The sequence below is a fragment of the Anabrus simplex genome, chromosome 1, assembly GCF_040414725.1.
Source record: "Anabrus simplex isolate iqAnaSimp1 chromosome 1, ASM4041472v1, whole genome shotgun sequence".
NCBI classification, from domain to species: domain Eukaryota; kingdom Metazoa; phylum Arthropoda; class Insecta; order Orthoptera; family Tettigoniidae; genus Anabrus; species Anabrus simplex.
This window is the reverse complement of record NC_090265.1, coordinates 712328658-712344175: the sequence shown is the minus strand read 5'-3', so window position 1 is coordinate 712344175 and position 15518 is coordinate 712328658. Positions and strand designations below refer to the sequence as shown.

Here is a 15518-nt window from a genome sequence, read left to right as displayed (position 1 = left end):
GTTTAATGTTCTTATGAATTTCATTCATGACTATGATGAATAGTATGGGGGATAGTACACTTCCCTGTCGGAGACCAGTTTCGTTTTTAAACCACTTTGTTTTTCCTATACTAGTTTTCATGCTTCTAACACAATTTTTGTACATAACTTTTATCATTTGCACTTTAACTCTGTTAACATGTTTTTTCCTTAATGTGTCCCATACTAACTAAATGGGCACACTGTCATAAGCTTTCTCAGTATCAATAAATGTCATCAATATGTCTTCCTTTTTACATATGACTACAAAAATAGCTTAATCTGTGAATCAGTGCTGGAATGCGGGTTAAAATCCGGCAGTGGTAGTTGGATTTATGAAGTCTGGGAAATACTGTAGTTCATTCAGGACTCCATGTCGTATGATGTCAGTATTTAAAAACATCTCTCGTAACACATTTTGTATTTACCCAATAAAATGAATTAAAACTTGGGCTACAGATTCATAGATTGCCCAACTGCAAATCACTTCTCTGCCATCTGATAGAGTGAAACCGAATGTTGGAACTGATATTGTAACTGTGGCCATACCATTTTTTTTACTATTAGTATTAATATACTAGTGTCCAAAAGTTAAGCGTAATCACTGCCGTGTGGTTAGGAGCGCGCAGCTATGAGCTCGCATCCGGGAGATAGTGGGTTCGAACCCCGCTGTCGGCAGCTCTGAAGATGGTTTTCCGTGGTTTCCCATTTTCACACCAGGCAGATGCTGGGGCTGTACCTTAATTAAGGCCACAGCCGCTTCCTTCCCATTCCTAGGCCTTTCCTCTCCCATCGTCGCCATAAGACCTATCTGTTTCGGTGCGATGTAAAATAAATAGCAAAAAAAAAAAGGCATAATCACTAAACGAGGCATACCACCTGATAGGAATGTCAGACGGATTGGTGAACAAACGGAAGCTGACTCGCACACCATATGTCGCACAATTTGTCCAAAAAAAAACAAACCAGCGTCAGAAAGGTTCTGATAGCTAAGATACACCTCTGACAACAGCTAACAAAACTTGGCAATGTCTTCCATAACAAAATATGCTGTTAATAGGGTGTAATTAGGCCCTGTAACCCCTAATGACCACACATGCTTCGCAGCGACATGGCATGCTCTCTGTCAGATGGTCCAAGAGCTCATGTGGCAGTCGCTCCCATTCCTCCGAAAAGACAATGCAAAGGTCTTGGATAGTCCTTGATGGAGGCTGACAGGATGCAATTCGCCTCCCAATGCATCCCAAGCACGTTCTATAGGATTCAGATCTGCTGACCTCGCTGGCTAGTCCATGCGATGAATGTCTTCCCCAGCCAGAAATTCATCCACCAGAGCAGCACGGTGTGGTCGGGCATTATCGTCCATTAAGAGGAAGTCTAAACCAACCGCACCTCTGAAGAGTTGAACATGTGGTCTCAGTACCTCATCCCTGTATCTCTGAGCGTTAAGTGTTCCTCGGACCACCCATGAAGATGTGCCGGTCCGTGCGGCCAATCAATATAATACCGTCCCACACCATGACGCCACTACCACCATACTGGTCCCGTTCCACAATGTTCCTGTGGTTGTATCGGTTACCCAGGTCTCTCGAGATTAATGTGCGACGGGAATCGTTCTGCAAACTGAAGTAGGATTAGTCTCTGAAGAGCACATGCCTCCATTCATGGTCCAGTTTCGATGTTGACGGCTCCATAGTAAACGGGTCTATTTTTGTGTTGGAGTGAGCGGGACGCACACCGCTGGACGTCGGGCAAACAGCCCTACTGTTCTGAGCCTCTGGTAATCAGTTTGCTGGGAAACGGCAACTCCTGAGACTGCTGCAAGCTCCACCGACAATTGTCTTGCAGGTGCACTCCGATTTCGTCGGGCGGTTAAGATCAGATATTGGTGTTTATATCTAGTCAATCTACAATTCTAGCCAAGCTATTAGTCTTATATATTGTTAAACTACCACAAATGTTTTCAATTCCAATATAAGAACTTGTAATTAGTTTTTAAAATTATAAATGTTGATAAAATCCAATAATACATTTTGAACAACAGCAGGATCCTGATCTAACTTTGAGGTGTTATGATGGCTGATGATGCCTGTAACATGTCCCATTCAAACTACTGTAACAAGGATCAAATCCTAATTATGAAGATTTTTATGTACTGAATAGGTGGTTGATCAAATAAAAAAAATGTAATTTTAAGAAGTACAGTACTACGGTGCCGATCCAGCAGTCCAAAATTCCAGCCAGAGCTGGAATGACCAGGTTGCAGACAGTCGCTAACACTCCTCTGCCATTAAATATGCACACTGCTCATCCCAATCGGTGCCTCAGAGTAGGGATTGAATAGCTCAAATGCTATGAAGAACCAGTGTGTTACGTACCAGTAGTATCAGAAAATTTATGGACCAGAGGAATGGCATGCTAAAGAAGAAAGTTATCTAACTCCCCAGCTACTTCCTGCCAATATTCAGGCAGGCTGTTACACTCGGTACGACCGGGTGAATTGGCCATGTGGTTAGGGGCATACAGCTGTGAGCTTGCATTCGGGAGATAGTGGATTTGAACCCCACTGTCAGCAGCCCTGAAGATGGTATTCCATAGTTACCCATTTTCACACCAGGCAAATGCTGGGGCTGTACCTTAATTAAGACCAAACCGCTTCCTTCATGCTCCTACCCCTTCCTATCCCATCGTCACCAGAAGATCTATCTGTCTCGGTGAGACGTAAAGCAAATTTAAAAAAAAAATTCGATACTGAGCATTAATCCTATCTATCGCAGAAGAGTGTCAACAGAAGACACAAAGCACATCACAATAAACAGTGATCAATGTAATGTTATTGTTGATCAGTTTTATGAGCTTTCTATATTACAGCCCTTCACATTTAGTTTTCTTTTGACTCTGCAATATTAGGATGTTCTATAAAATGATTTATAATGTAGACTGTAGTTCCTTATTCTCTGACTTTACATACCAATTTTCATTAAATTCTGTTTACCTATGTTCTCGTGGGCCAGCTCTGCGGTGTAGGGGTAGCGTGCCTGTCTCTTACCCGGAGGCCCCGGGTTCGATTCCCAGCCAAGTCATTGATTTTTACCTGCATCTGAGAACTGGTTCGAAGTCCACTCAGCCTACGTGATTACAATTGAGGAACTATCTGACGGTGAGGTGGCGGCCCAGGTCTAGAAACCCAAGATAACGGCCAAGAGGATCCGTCATGCTGACCACACAATACCTCGAAATCTGCAGACCTTTGGGCTGAGCAGCGGTCGCTTGGTAGGCCATGGTACTTCAGGGCTGTTGCGCCATGGGGTTTGGTTTGGTTTTATTTTCTCGTGACTGCACTGATATGGACTTAGTAACAAAAATACAAGTTCATGAATATCTCTGTTATAGCCGGTACGGTAACAATGTATAAGACACAATGATCGGAAATTTAATACTATATAACTTTAGTTATGTCGTATTTATCGATACGACCACTAATAACATAAATATTTGAGAATTAAATTGTAGGCCTTCCCCTAACTACCATTTCACTCCGTGAGAATAAGATTATTTATGGCCTAGATTATAGTGACTTATTTTCCAACTTTGTATACCAATTTTCATTACGATTGGATCACTAATAACATAAATATTTGAGAATTAAATTTTAGGCTTTCCCTTAAACTACCATTCCACTCAGCATGAATACAATACATACAGACAGACAGAAATTATGGAAAATTAAAAAGTGCATTTCCTTTTTACTGTGGACATGAGTGATACAGAAATACAATTCTTTTTAAATTCTGAGCAATGTACGGAAAATTACGATTCGATCAGATGACTGGTTTTGGAGAAACATTGTCTTAACATTGCGGCATTGTTGAAACGCTTAAAAACAGGCATTTTTGTGTTTCACTTGCGATAAAAAATATCAAAAAGTAAATTAAAAAACTGCATGACCTAATGTGAAACAAAACTAGAAAAATGATGGTGTTATTGGATTTTCTGTAGGTCTATTGGTTATTTCATTAACATCCTCCAAACTTTAATGCACATAATATTTTGGTCGACAGTAGCTGCCAGCATTTTGGAAATTTGTGGGAAACCAACTGATGAGCCCGCTGCCACACTGGGGCAAAATTCTGGTAATTTCATGATTGAAAAAGCCTAAAGTTCCTTTAAAAACACCTTGTTGACTTAGAATATACTTTAAACCCTTGAAGAACATATCGAAAATGGTTTTCCGTGGTTTCCCATTTTCACACCAGGCAAATGCTGGGGCTGTACCTTAATTAAGGCCACGGTCGCTTCCTTCCCATTCCTAGCCCTTTCCTGTCCCATCGTCGCCATAAGACCTATCTGTGTCGGTGCGACGTACAGCAACTAGCAAAAAAGAACAACATATTCCTAACATTGTACTTGACTAGCAATAAACCTTTCACCTGAATCTGTTTTCTGATTTGTCTGTTGTACTGAAATTAAGGTGGGGGACCCTTTTGACAATTGCATTATGGCCTGGGAAAGCTAAAAACTATTCTCCCATTTTAAGCAATTCTGAAAGTCATTCAACATGTTTGTTACTTTCAGAATACTTTGCCCATTTATCATCATTTGAACAAATCTTGAGATTCTTGCTGTTGTGTTCAAGAAACTTGTTCATATTACATAACTAGTTGCAGCATTTAGCGTCATCAGTTTTAATCCCCTTTTAATTTAAAAACTACACATTTCCACATCTTTCATTAGTACTCTCCCTTTCTAATCCATCCATTAAAAATAGTTAAAATCTGTGGATGTGACACTATTTCTTTAAGTAGTCACCACTTTTCTTATACAATAAAACTGCTTCCTTGATAAAACAATCTACGAGCAGTTGACTATGAAATCCCTCCTCCTGGGCACATAACAGTACAGTGAGGTGGTTTCCCATTGCTTTCCTCACCAAGCCAGAAGTTGCTATTAGATATCAGTGTGCCAAGCCTACTGAAATTCACGCACCAACCGACCTTGTGAGCGTTATTTTCACACCATTCATAACAGGGACTGGCTGTATAAGGAGTGGTATTACTAGCATCGCTCATACCTTGGTCACTTTTATATTGTCAAAGTCAAGGATGAGACTGAGACTGATCAGTGAAAGTAACAAATTTATTCTAGACCATACCAGAAGACATAGTGCATTGTAAACACTATATCTCGCCTACAAACGCGAAAAGGAAGCATAGTTTTTATAATCGGAGCTTGAGTAATCAGGATTGATAGCACTTCTCTTCAAAATACATCCTGCTGAGTGCTAGTCAAATAGGTTCGTACTCATCATCATCATCATCATCATCATCATCATCATAGAACCCCTCCAGCATGCCGGGTAGTGTGGTGTTGAACAAGTCTTCACCATCATTGTCTATCCAGGAATGCCTTCTCTGTCACCACTGACTCCCAATTTTCTCCTCTTCTCTCCACATCATCTTTCAGCTGGTGTAGCCATCTCTTCCTAGCTCAACCCACTGGCCTTATTTCTTCAACCCTTCTTTCTAAGCATGCACATGGTTTTCTTGTGCCAGGCATTCTTGCTCCTCTTCCCCTGTCAAATTATTGAAACAGTGAGATAAGCATTTCATCTAATTCATTTGATTTGTAAATTATTCAAACGTTGCGATCATGTTGGAAATTCTGGGTTACTGATTCTTGGCTTGTGGATTCCTAAACTGAAGTTTATCTTCATAATGTGATTGTGGACGATTGTACCATATAGGTCTTATGAGAAATGGAAATAGAGGGCTTAATTACTGGAATGTTGCTGTAACCTTTATTGAATTGTATAACTTCAGTTTTCATAGGTTTAAATTCATAACTGTAGTGTGTTGAGAAAATTCTTTCAATTATTTGGAAGGACATTCTCTGGGAGGGTCTCATGAAGTCTTGGAGCTAATAATTACACAGTACTGCCATAAGTTCTGTCAGTAAAATCTAAACTCGCTGTAAAATGGTAATTGAGAATGAAGGAGCATGATAACGCTGTATGTCGTCGTCCTCAAGGTCACCTTCACGACTCTGTAGCAACCAGCTTGCAGTGTGCCAACAGCAGACAGCAGTGAAAGATGGAGTGGTGAGTGTATGAGAATCGTATTGCTGTATTTGCGCTACTTCGTTGCGGAAAGCGAGGTAAGGAAATTTTTTCTACGCTGGAATCTCTCGCTATCAGTGAATGATTTATGTTTTGGACAATAGCATGGTTTAAACAAATGGGTACAACTAGGTGTGTACACAGAAAAGAAGCTGTGAGTGCTGTTCATGCAAGGATTTGACGCAATCCTTCGCGTAAACAAACAATTCTGTCTCATGAAATGAATATATCTCCACAAACTATTTCACTTATTTTGAAGGATGATTTACGTGTTGGTGCATATAAAATTACACACGAAATTTACTAACTGAAAAATTAAAGGAGATACACTGGGTTCGATCCCAGGCTTTGTTCAGGACATATGGGGAGGGCCAGTATCGTGATTCACTGTTGAAGAGTTGTTTCACAAGCAAAACAATTGTGTTTACACGCGGTCATCCAAAGAAGCCAGAGAGAAAGTTCCATGTGTGCAGCGTGAACATCACCTAGCTTCTGTCATGGTATGGTGAGCAGTTTCCTGGCGGGGAGGATCGGAAGTGTAAAGTGTATTTTTGTGAAGGTGGAGTAAAGACTTCTGCAGCTATCTACCAGATGATATTGGAAAAGGTGATACCGTGTATTAGTTCAAAGCTGTTTGAAGGGAAATCGTGGATTTTTCAGCAGGATAGTGCTCATGTACACAAAGCAAAAATGATGCACCAGTGGTTGGCAACTAATGTCCCACGGTTCATCGCTGCTACTGACTAGCCAAGTGGAAGTCTGGATATCAGTCCATTGGATTATTCTCCGTGGGAGAAGCTTGAGCCGATAACCTGTCAAAAATGACACCACTATATTGAGGTGTTAAAGAAATTATCACGTCAGCTGTCAAAAAAAAAAAAAAACCACTGGACACGATTTGTGCAGCTATTGATGGGTGGCCTCTATGTCTTCACCACTGTGTTGCTGCACGTGTGAACAGTTGAGATTTGCTTCTAAAGATGCAGAGCAAAGTTCTCTGAAAAACGTAAAGAATTTCACCTTATTTTCTTGACACGGCAAAAGCCCAAAAGCTTATATGGTGTCTACGGATCATGAAAGTACCAATCACCGGGCGAGTTGGCCGTGCAGTTAGGGGCTTGCAGCTGTGAGCTTGCATCCGGGAGATAGTGGTTCAAACCCCACTGTCGGCAGCCCTGAAGATGGTTTTCCGTGGTTTCCCATTTTCACACCAGGTAAATGCTGGGGTTGTACCTTAATTAAGGCCATGGCCACTTTCTTCCCATTCCTAGGCCTTTCCTATCCCATCGTCACTATAAGACCTATCTGTGTCGGTGCAACGTAAAGCAAATAGCAAAAAAAAAAGAAAGAAAAAGTATCAATCTAAAAATTACTTTTTTATCAACAGATACGACGTGCAGATCCTCATATTGTCTGCTCCATGGCTTGGCGGCCACATTACTTTACTTTCGAGTCTTATTCGGGCTTGGCAGGCGAGGGTCGACCGCGACACAAGAGTCTGCCGATGCATCTCTTGGCCAGAGTGACTGATGCAGCTAATACTTGGCTCTTTGACAACCTCACCTTCTTCTTGCTGGGGCTATCAGCAGTATTGATACACAAGGACCAAGTTACCATGTAAGTACAGTCTGCATGAATACAGTTTTGATCACACTCATCATCATTTTTTTGTTTCCCTTGTCCAGTTCCTGCCAAGTCGGGGTGTTGATAATACTTCTCCACCATCGCCTCTCCTTCCACCACTCCTCTTCAGTAATTGTTTTCCATGCCAGTCTTCTCTTTCTTATACTGTTCTTGACAGAGTCTATCCATCTTGCTCTGGTCCTCCCTCTTGCTCTCTTTCCTTCTATCCTAGCCTCCAACACTTGTTTTGGTATCCTTCCCTCCTCCATCCTCATAACATGTACGGACCATCTCAATTTATTCTTCTCCATCCTATCACTCAGTTTTTCTACCCTATTTCTTTTTGGACCTCAACATTTCATACTCCTCTCCTTTGTCTTCCCTACCATACTCCTCAGGAACTTCATCTCATTAGCCTGAATTTTACTCTCATCTCTTGCTGTCCAAGTCTCTGATGCATACGTTAATGTGGGGGTATAGTACATCGTGTACGTTTTCTCTTTCACATTTCATAGGGACTTCTCGGTTCCACACTAGGTTTCTTACATTCTGGTAGAACATATTTCCCACTTGTTCTGCTGATCTCCTTATTCAACCTTGCATCTTGCATTATTTCACTTCCCAAATATTTGAAGCAGGCAACATCCTCAAAGTTTTGTCCCCTATACTATTGATTCCTTTCCCTTCTCTTTCTTATTTTGTCATCACCACTGTTTTGCTCTTCTCTACACAGATTTTCATACCATACTTCTCAAGATTGTCATTTAAAGTCTCTAGCTGGATTTACACTTCTATATTATTGACTCCCCAGATCACTGTGTCATCTGCAAACAACAATATTTTTATATTCTCTCTATATCTTGCCTTTGTTTCCTTCAGAATTTCATCCTCAACCATTATAAATATAAATGGAGACAATACATTTCCCTGTTTTAGTCCAGTTTGGTTTCTAAAGCAATCTCTTCTTCCTACTGGAGTCTGGACACAAACAATTCTTATACATTGTTTTAACTAATTCCCTTGATTGTCTTCCACATCCTTTTGTTTTCAGGGTTTCCTACATCTTTTTCCTGTTAACACTATTGTATGCTTTCACTAGATCATTTGCATTTCAGGACATAAGTTTAATGTTTTAAAAATGGTGACAGTATCAAATGAATAGGCCTACATCAACATATTTCAGAAAATGGTATTTTCATTTTTTTAATAATTGTTGAAAATTAAATCTGTAACTTGTACTACAGAACAGTCCATATAAACTTAAACTATTTTAATAATAATAATAATAATAATGTTATTTGTTTTACGTCCCACTAACTACTCTTTTACGGTTTTCGGAGACGCCGAGGTGCTGGAATTTAGTCTCGTAGGAGTTCTTTTACGTGCCAGTAAATCTACCGACGCGAGGCTGACGTATTTGAGCACCTTCAAATACCACCAGACTGAGCCAGGATCGAACCTGCCAAGTTGGAGTCAGAAGGCCAGCGCCTCAACCTTGAACTATTTTAATGAGTCATAACATTTGAATCAATAATAGGATACATGTACAACTTTGGGAGATGATAATACACAATTGGGAGAATATATACATACATACATAAGATAAAGTCCAGTGATCGGATTTTATTTTTTTAAGATTATTCAGTCATCAAAGAAACTGGTTACAAGTTGCATGGAAACATTAGACGTATGACACATTGCTCCATCTTGTTGGAAATAACCTTCTGACAGTTCGAAATCATCCAGCTGCTCCACAAATGTATTGAAGATGCCCGTATAAACTGCATTGTGTACATTCGTATCAAAGAAAATGGGGCAAACCTGGAAGCTGACACCGTGCATCACACTCCAATCTTTTCAACATGCAGTGGTGTTTTGTGGATGATATGAGGGCTTACAGCAGCCCAATATTCAATGTTTTGTGTGTTGATGTAACCTGATAGATGTAAACCAATCTATGGAGAGAATTTGTGGATGTTGAATAATAAACCCCTGAAACCATGGACAATAACTCATTCATTTCTCATGATCTGCTGCTTTCGATGCTTGCATCATATGCAGTCTGTATGGTCGCAACCCCGATTTCTTCGCATATGAAATGCCTGTCTCCTGGTTCAATCGACGCAACGATTTCTTGGGAGAGTTCTCAAAGCATTTTCAAACATTATCAATAGTCTCTGCACTCAATGATAGTCTATGTGTACCGCTGTCTTTGTTTAGTACACCAGTTGTTTCCAACTTCCTGACAATTGATAAAATTGTTGCCTTTGTTGGAACATCATGCACATTGAATTCCCTTCGGAATGCCCGTTGTATTATAACCAATGATTCTGTCTTCTAGTATTTTTTCACAATAAAAATACCCTCTCGTTTTCATTCCGTTACAACTGCCAGCTAAAGACTGTGAACAAATGATTAATTTGCCAACAGTGCTCATTGTTGTCATGACAGTCAACAAAATTGTCAGCTATGGGCAGTGGCACTGATTTTCCCAGAGCCACTGAGATCATTAAAACAAATTTCCAGTTTCTACGGGCTATCAAAGGGAAATTATGACCTATTTAAGTAGCTCAGGTTTATATGAATCTCTCTGTATGAGGAACTGATGTAACATGACTTATTCTCTTACTCACAGAATTGAAAAACTTTTCTTTTGTTTTGCTGACAGCTTATTTTTCATTCTTTTTTCAACCAAGTCCTGTACCAAAATTAGAAGGCCATAGATACGAACAAGAAATGTCCATAGTTGTAAACTCGAATGAAATATAAGAAGAAAGTAACACTGTATGTGTGTTCTGTAATGGACACTAGATCTGAAAGGGTTAAACCATCTTTGCGACTTGCAAGATTCTCCACAAATTCACACAATATCCATTGCTCCATTCTCTGAAGAAAATAATACCAAAATTAATTATGAAGCCATGTAGAAAACAGTACACAGCAAGTGTTCACCATCAATTGTGCCTGTATGTTATGTGGTGTGAGAAGAAAGATAATTAAATATTCTGTATTGTCAAACATGACTATGTTATTTTTTAAGGAAAGTCTTGTCCATGACTATGAATTAAATCTTTATGAAATAATAAGAACTGTTACCAGTCACAAGTTCTATTAAATGATTTACTCTACAACACGTTTCAGAGAATTTGATGCATTGTCAGGTGGTGAAAGTGGTGACATATAATTGATGCTCTCCTTGATGCACAGTTGTTTTCAAAAAATATCATACTGTTGCATCTATGAGTAGGAGCTATGTGCATTATGACAGATAAAATGCTTAGAAACATCAGGAAGAAAAGAGAAAAAAAAAAACCAATGCAAGAAAGTGAACACCAAAAACAAGACGTGCATTATTACAACTTACCATTCGGTGGAAAAGCATCATACCAAATACACATGGCCCTCAAGATGTGGTGGTGGCGATTTTTGTTTTAAGAGGAATTACAACTAGGTAATCATCCTCTCTGAACAAATTAAATGGAAAAGAAATTTAAAATAACCAAAATTATTTATTCAGTTAAGGAATTTTGAAATGAAGTAAAAAATAACAGTTATTTTAAGCTGAAAAGGTCGCTAATGAATCAAAAGGGAACGTCAGTTCCCTGATTAACAGAACACTTGAAATTTATATGCCCTTGATTAATCATCTGTTGCACATAAAGCGGATGACGAGATCAGCAGTACTCGCGTAAGTCCCGTTGGACATCAGGAGTACATTCTGTGGCCAAGTAACATAACCTGTATAATGGTACCATTTTTACATAATCATGTCAAATGTGATATGCGTTTGAGTGTTTCCTGCAGGCCAAGGTTCCGTCTTAGGCCAGAGAGATTGGTGCACTCTGTGAGGATATGGGCCACGGTGAAGTCGGCATCACAAGAACACACTGGGGGGGAGGGGGGGTCTTCCCTATTGAGTAGATAAAAGTGCGTAGATCGTCCATCACCTATCGTCAGCCTACACAAAACTATGGCCTCTCTCCATGAAGGTCAGGAAGAGGACCGTCACTTGGTAGTTGTCTTCTTAAATGCTCTCAGCTTGTTGGGAGTTCGGATAGATAGCCGCTCCGATTTCCAGAATGCCAAGATGGTTTGACATAGCTGAGAACAAATATCTTTTGCAGATATATTCATAGGTCTTGGAGGTAAAAGTACTGCTTCTTTTGCAGCTTCATCCACAGTTCATTTTCCGCAATCCCAACGTGGCTTGGAAGCCATGCAAAAGTGATTCTGGTGCCAGCATCACTTAACCTGGCGAGAAGGTCATCTGTTACACCAGTGGGTGTTGCGAGAAACAGCTTTCAGTTGAGTGCAGAGGACTTAACAAGTCGGTAAAGGCTAATATACTCTTCAGCTTCTCGATCATAAACAACCTGGTCAGATTCTACCACGCTCAGTCAACATACACTAGATTAAACTCAGACTGGTGTATATAAAATCACAGAATTCTGTAACTGTTTTACATCCCGGTTCTATTTTTCGCCATATAAAATGTATGGTACGGTACTGGTAGGTATTTTTGAACCCTAGATGCCTGATGTAGATGTTGATTCCCATAGGGAACCTAAAATATTTGTCCTGAATGAGTAAATTTATAATACCAATATTTATGGTCCGTTATTGGACATTATAAACTTTCCAGCTAACTCATTCTTGGTTGCCTGTGTTTTGCCCTCGTGTGCTAAGTTAGGCTCGTCAGTTGGGACTTAGCATACCACCCAAGACGCAAGGCTAGTGCATACCGTGGAGGCCCCAAGAATGAGTTAGCTGGAAAATTTATAATGTCCAATAACGGACCATTATATGGGTACCCTAGATGCCTGTCGGGACTCTCTTATCCCATGCAGTATACACACAAGAACTGCCAAGTCAGTAATGTAAACATTAATTGCTAAAGAGCAGTTCAAATCGCCATGAGGCTCTCCTTTATGTTGTGTGAAGTATGACACGCGAAAATATGTTTATATTCTGAGTGAAACAAGTGAGGCATCCTGGAAGTGGCTATTGTTATAATAATACTTCAAAGTGTGTATTTATCAATTCAGATATATTGTTGTTTGAATGTAATGTGAGTGAAGTGTAAAGATCTACTTGGGACTGAAAAGTCCCGTCGGGCATCAAGAGTACATTCTGTGGCCAAGTAACATAACCTGTATAATGGTACCATTTTTACGTGATCATGTCAAATGTGATATCAGATGCTGATATACCTGACTTATTACTTGAAGACTTACCAGATAGCCCTCATAACACTGATATAGACAGTGAAGATGATGATGAAAACGGTTTATTGAATGTTTTGAATGCTAGTAATGCTTCACAAAATAATTTTGATTGTGTGTTTGCATCTGCTCTTGTAAGTGATGGTACAAATGAAGTGGTCACTATTAATGGTTCTATAAATGCCGAGAATCAATTTCCTGATAACACTATAAGGGAAAATGATGCCAGTTCTATACCCAGTTCGTCTGCAGAAGGTCCTGAGCTAAATGCCGCAAAGAGACTTCCGGAACCTGATCGCCGTTGGAAGAAAAGGAATGCTGCAAAAACATTGCGACTGAGCTTGATAGCTGCGGCTAAGTGCGGCCAGTATCCAGTATTCGGGAGATAGTGGGTTCGAACCCCACTGTTGGCAGTCCTGAAGATGGTTTTCCGTGGTTTCCCGTTTTTGCACCAGGCAATTGCTGGGACTGTACCTCAATTAAAGCCATGGCCACTTTCTTGCCACTCCTAGCGCTTTCCTATCCCATCGTCGCCATAAGACCTATCTGTGTCGGTGCGACGTAAAGCCAATTGTAAAAAAAAAAAAAAAAAAAAAAAAAAAAAAAAAAAAAAAAAAAAAAAAGGGAAAAGAAAAAACCATTGCGACCGTGCAAACAACCAGAAGGTAAGAATTCATGATTGTTTAGCATCACTACCCTGTAATGAGTTGCATAACAGTCAGTGATTGTAAATTAGAGTTCGTAATGTTTTACTGCATTTCTGCTTTTGCAGGTGCTTCCATGATTTACTGTCAGATTGTCGGACATCAACAGATATCTTTCTGACATTGGTAAAACCTAATGAAATTGAAATAATACATAAGGTAGTTCAACGTATTCAGTACAAATAAATACGAAATGTAGTATTACATTCCTATTTAATTATGAGCGGAAGCGGTACCGGTTTCGACCCTAATCTGGGTCATCATCAGCCGAATAAAATGCAAGAAACAATGCATAGGTAAATAAGAAATTAAAGAGTGAGTCTTTCACAAAAACAGTAGAAGAGGCAAAATATGTTAATAGGGATTGACACTGTGCAATTTTAAATCGTGAAATCTAGAAGAAGTAGAAAGTCAGTAAAACCTATCATCAAAGATATAACTTATCAAACCTTTATGGTACTCAGAATAGCAAGATTCTAAACCTACGAGAAGATGAATTACTTTCTTTTATTGGGATAAACTTTCTGATGGATTACAACTGTTTACTGTCATGGAAGCATTATTGGGATACAAATGCAGATTTGGGTGTAAAAGTGGTAGCTGAGACTATGTCTAGAAATAGATTTGAAGATGTTTTGCGCTTTTTGCACCTGAATGACAATAATGCAATGCTACAAAACAATGGGATAAACTGTACAAACTATGACCAATGATCAAGAGCCTAAATGTCGGATATAAGGATGTTTACAATGGTATGTGGGAACTAAGTGTCGATGAATCTTATTATACTATTCAAAGGCAGAAACTCGCTAAAACAGTGTAATCCTTTGAAGCCAGTGAAACGCAGTTACAAGCTGTGGATTGAGTTGCCACCTGTCCCGTATTGTACGGGACATCATGTATTTGATGTGAAAATTTTGCATCCCGTATTATAAATTGTTGTCCCGTAAAAACGAGCATTTGTCTTTTTTTGTCTCTGAATGTTTTAAAATCTGTATTTGATTTGAGCGCCATTGAAGTTCAAAGAAGCTCCATTATTTTTTTTTCTCTTTGGAGCCTCAGAAGAAGGAAATCTCATGATGCCTCGCCATTTGCTGGTAAAGCTGAGCATGCTGGGTTATTTTCCCAGTCTTCCGCCGCGTACTTCCGTAGGTCTTCCACTCCAATTTCTAACGTGATTGTTCATGCTGTTTGAGACTAAATCTACATTAATTGTGAAGTTTCTAAGTTCATCGAAGACATCAGTTAAGATGTCAGATGCATTGTACTGTATACTGTTAAAAGTGTGTATGTTAGTTTCTTTTACGAATTTATTCCGTTAATGGAACTATTTATAATCTAATTGAAATTGGTACCTAACATTTGATTTTCTAGTATTTATGAACTGTCCCTTATTTTTGTGAAAAATCCTGTATTTTTAAGTAAATGTCCCTTAGTTCTTATATAAAAAAGTGGCAAACCTATCTGTGGAGTGTAGCTGACCAACAGGGATATATTCATTCATAGTTTTTCGAGGCAAGGGGGAACAAAATGCAGAATTTACTGAATACAGTTTGGGAGAACGTATTGTTCTGCAGTTAACAAGTCCATTTTGGGGACAGGAAAGGATTGTATTCTTCGACAATTTTTTCTCCTTATTACATGGTGAATGGCCTCCTACAGAGTTCTCTCAGAGCAACCACATTGAAAGCCTTAGATAGGGATTGCGGAGTATGGTTCATCGGCTAGAGGGCTGAATATTATGATAGTCACGACGGCTCAGTCATGAGGCAAAACGAAGAAGAAGAAGAAGAAGAAGAAGAAGAAGAATTCTCATGTTTAGACCTGTATTGAAAT

General features: G+C 39.5%; 1 protein-coding gene across 1 annotated transcript in view; it reads left to right on the top strand.

The window, feature by feature from the left end:
- LOC136857384 (glycerophosphodiester phosphodiesterase 1) overlaps positions 1-15518 on the top strand; it is a 66819-nt gene that overhangs the window by 40701 nt on the left and 10600 nt on the right. Inside the window, exon 5 of the mRNA XM_067136019.2 lies at positions 7521-7750. Within this exon, the coding sequence (XP_066992120.2) occupies positions 7521-7750 (230 nt within the window). The remainder of the gene's footprint in view (positions 1-7520; positions 7751-15518) is intronic.